The 1799-nt window shown below is 47.3% G+C and overlaps 1 protein-coding gene across 1 annotated transcript in view; it reads left to right on the top strand.

The window, feature by feature from the left end:
* The window catches only part of LOC101065481 (1-phosphatidylinositol 4,5-bisphosphate phosphodiesterase gamma-1-like), a 19918-nt gene extending 18536 nt beyond the window's left edge, over positions 1 to 1382 (top strand). The window contains exon 32 of the mRNA XM_029828088.1: positions 13 to 1382. Coding sequence (XP_029683948.1) covers positions 13 to 73 — 61 coding nt within the window. The 3' untranslated portion in view covers positions 74 to 1382. The remainder of the gene's footprint in view (positions 1 to 12) is intronic.
* Positions 1383 to 1799: the final 417 nt, after the last annotated feature.

Raw genomic sequence — 1799 nt, 5'->3', positions numbered from 1 at the left:
CTGCTTTTCTAGGTTGATGGAGAAGAAAAGGAGGGAGAAGCTGAGGCAGCAGGTGTCTGCAAAGCGCAGCTAAAGGTCTCGTCCACCCGGGGGCGCTGGCGAGCACCACAAACTGACGTCAGTGGTGTCCGACATGCAATTTGTTCCGAACTGGAAACAAACGCGCTCGTTCCGAAGGGAACGTGCAATGGTATTGGCAGGCTTGACTGTCTTCTTGGCCTCTGATAGAGTCCACTCGCCTTAGAGAAGACAGCTAAAGCATCACGAGTCCTTCAGAGAGCTGCAATAATCTGCATCATTTTCTCCTTAGTCTTTCAGGGTTAGATCTGATGGGGGTGTGACTCTCCTGGGGTTCAGCTGTTTGTATTTACACGTTCATTTAACCAAACCTGACGGCTGAGCCGACTCCACAGCTGCATGATTCTGTTCCTGCCTCCATCTGACAGGACTATCGCGCTTTGTGTGCGTCGCACCACGAACTGCAAAGGAAAAAACAATTACTCCATCTTTTGGTATTTAAAGATATAAGGGAGAAGAAAGCTCAGGTTACACGTGCAGAGGGATTTTCTTAAATACAGGGAGCAGAGGACACAGTAGCAAAAGGAATATCATGTATGTGCCTTTATCGCGTAGAAATACAAAACGCTGAAGTAAGTCGATGAAAAGGACAACTGGAAGACTACTAACTGGATGCTGGAAGCCTTCGCTTGCTCAACCTGGTCCACTAACTAGTCTTGTTCAGGCCTAGCATTCTTGTTCTACCTGTGAGAGCACAATCTGGTCACCACACTATCCAGAGAGGCTCTAGGATCTTTAAGGGCTCTGAATTCATCTGAACTACCTTCAGGAGAGCCGTGACAGCAGCGAGGACCACCACCTTCTTCACTGTGCCCCCTGGTCCCCCCTGCAGGGCCAGGCGCCCCCTGGACCCCCCCCCTGCAGGGCCAGGCGCCCCCTGGACCCCCCCCCCTGCAGGGCCAGGCGCCCCCATCTCAGGCTGTAACGTGAACAAGGGCTATCACACAACTGGAAAAGCTGGCGGATCCAATGTCCCGTTTCCTGCTCAGAACCACAAAACCCCTGTGAGCCAAATTAAACCAACAGGGTGTGTGTGTGTATGCGGGGGGGGGGGATTCTATCGTCGGACCGATGCTGTACGTAGAGATGGACATCGTGTACCTGAGCTCCCTTTAACGTCCTGCAGCCTCCTCCTGGAGGGACTCTATGCAAACGTTCTACTCTTTCATATCTGTAGATATCGTCTTTCACGCCAGTTTGACTGAAACTGTATTTTCTCTCCATATCTATGCTAAATATCCAGTATTCTGTCTTAAAAACCATATGTTTCCATTTAATAAAACCTTTTCAGTCAATATTCAGCATCTTGCCTAATATTGATCATTTCTTATGAATATGATTGATGTTATTATGATTGAGGACTAACGGGACTGCAAAATCACTGATTTATTAGTTTAAAATGACAATGATCGTTGCCCAGGTAAACCAGTAAAATCTAGTTAGGGTCATTAATTAGGGTCATTTAGTAAAATGAATCAGTGAATTTTCTCATTCTCAACATTTTCACCATCATTTAAAATACAAAACCTTGGAAGAGACGCCCTCTACTTTAGGGCAATAAATACATGGAATTACAAAACACACGTTGAATATTTCTACTCACCTGTGGGTCTGTGAAACACCTGCAGGAGCGCAGCAGCTCATCCAAGATGGCGGCCTCGTGCAAATCAGTCTTGAAACGCTTCATCATCGCTTCTGCGCGTCATAGTTACTAACCACAC

Source organism: Takifugu rubripes, chromosome 20, assembly GCF_901000725.2.
Source record: "Takifugu rubripes chromosome 20, fTakRub1.2, whole genome shotgun sequence".
Classification (NCBI taxonomy): Eukaryota; Metazoa; Chordata; class Actinopteri; order Tetraodontiformes; family Tetraodontidae; genus Takifugu; species Takifugu rubripes.
Note: the sequence above shows the minus strand (reverse complement) of the source record. Positions and strands in the feature narration are given on the sequence as shown.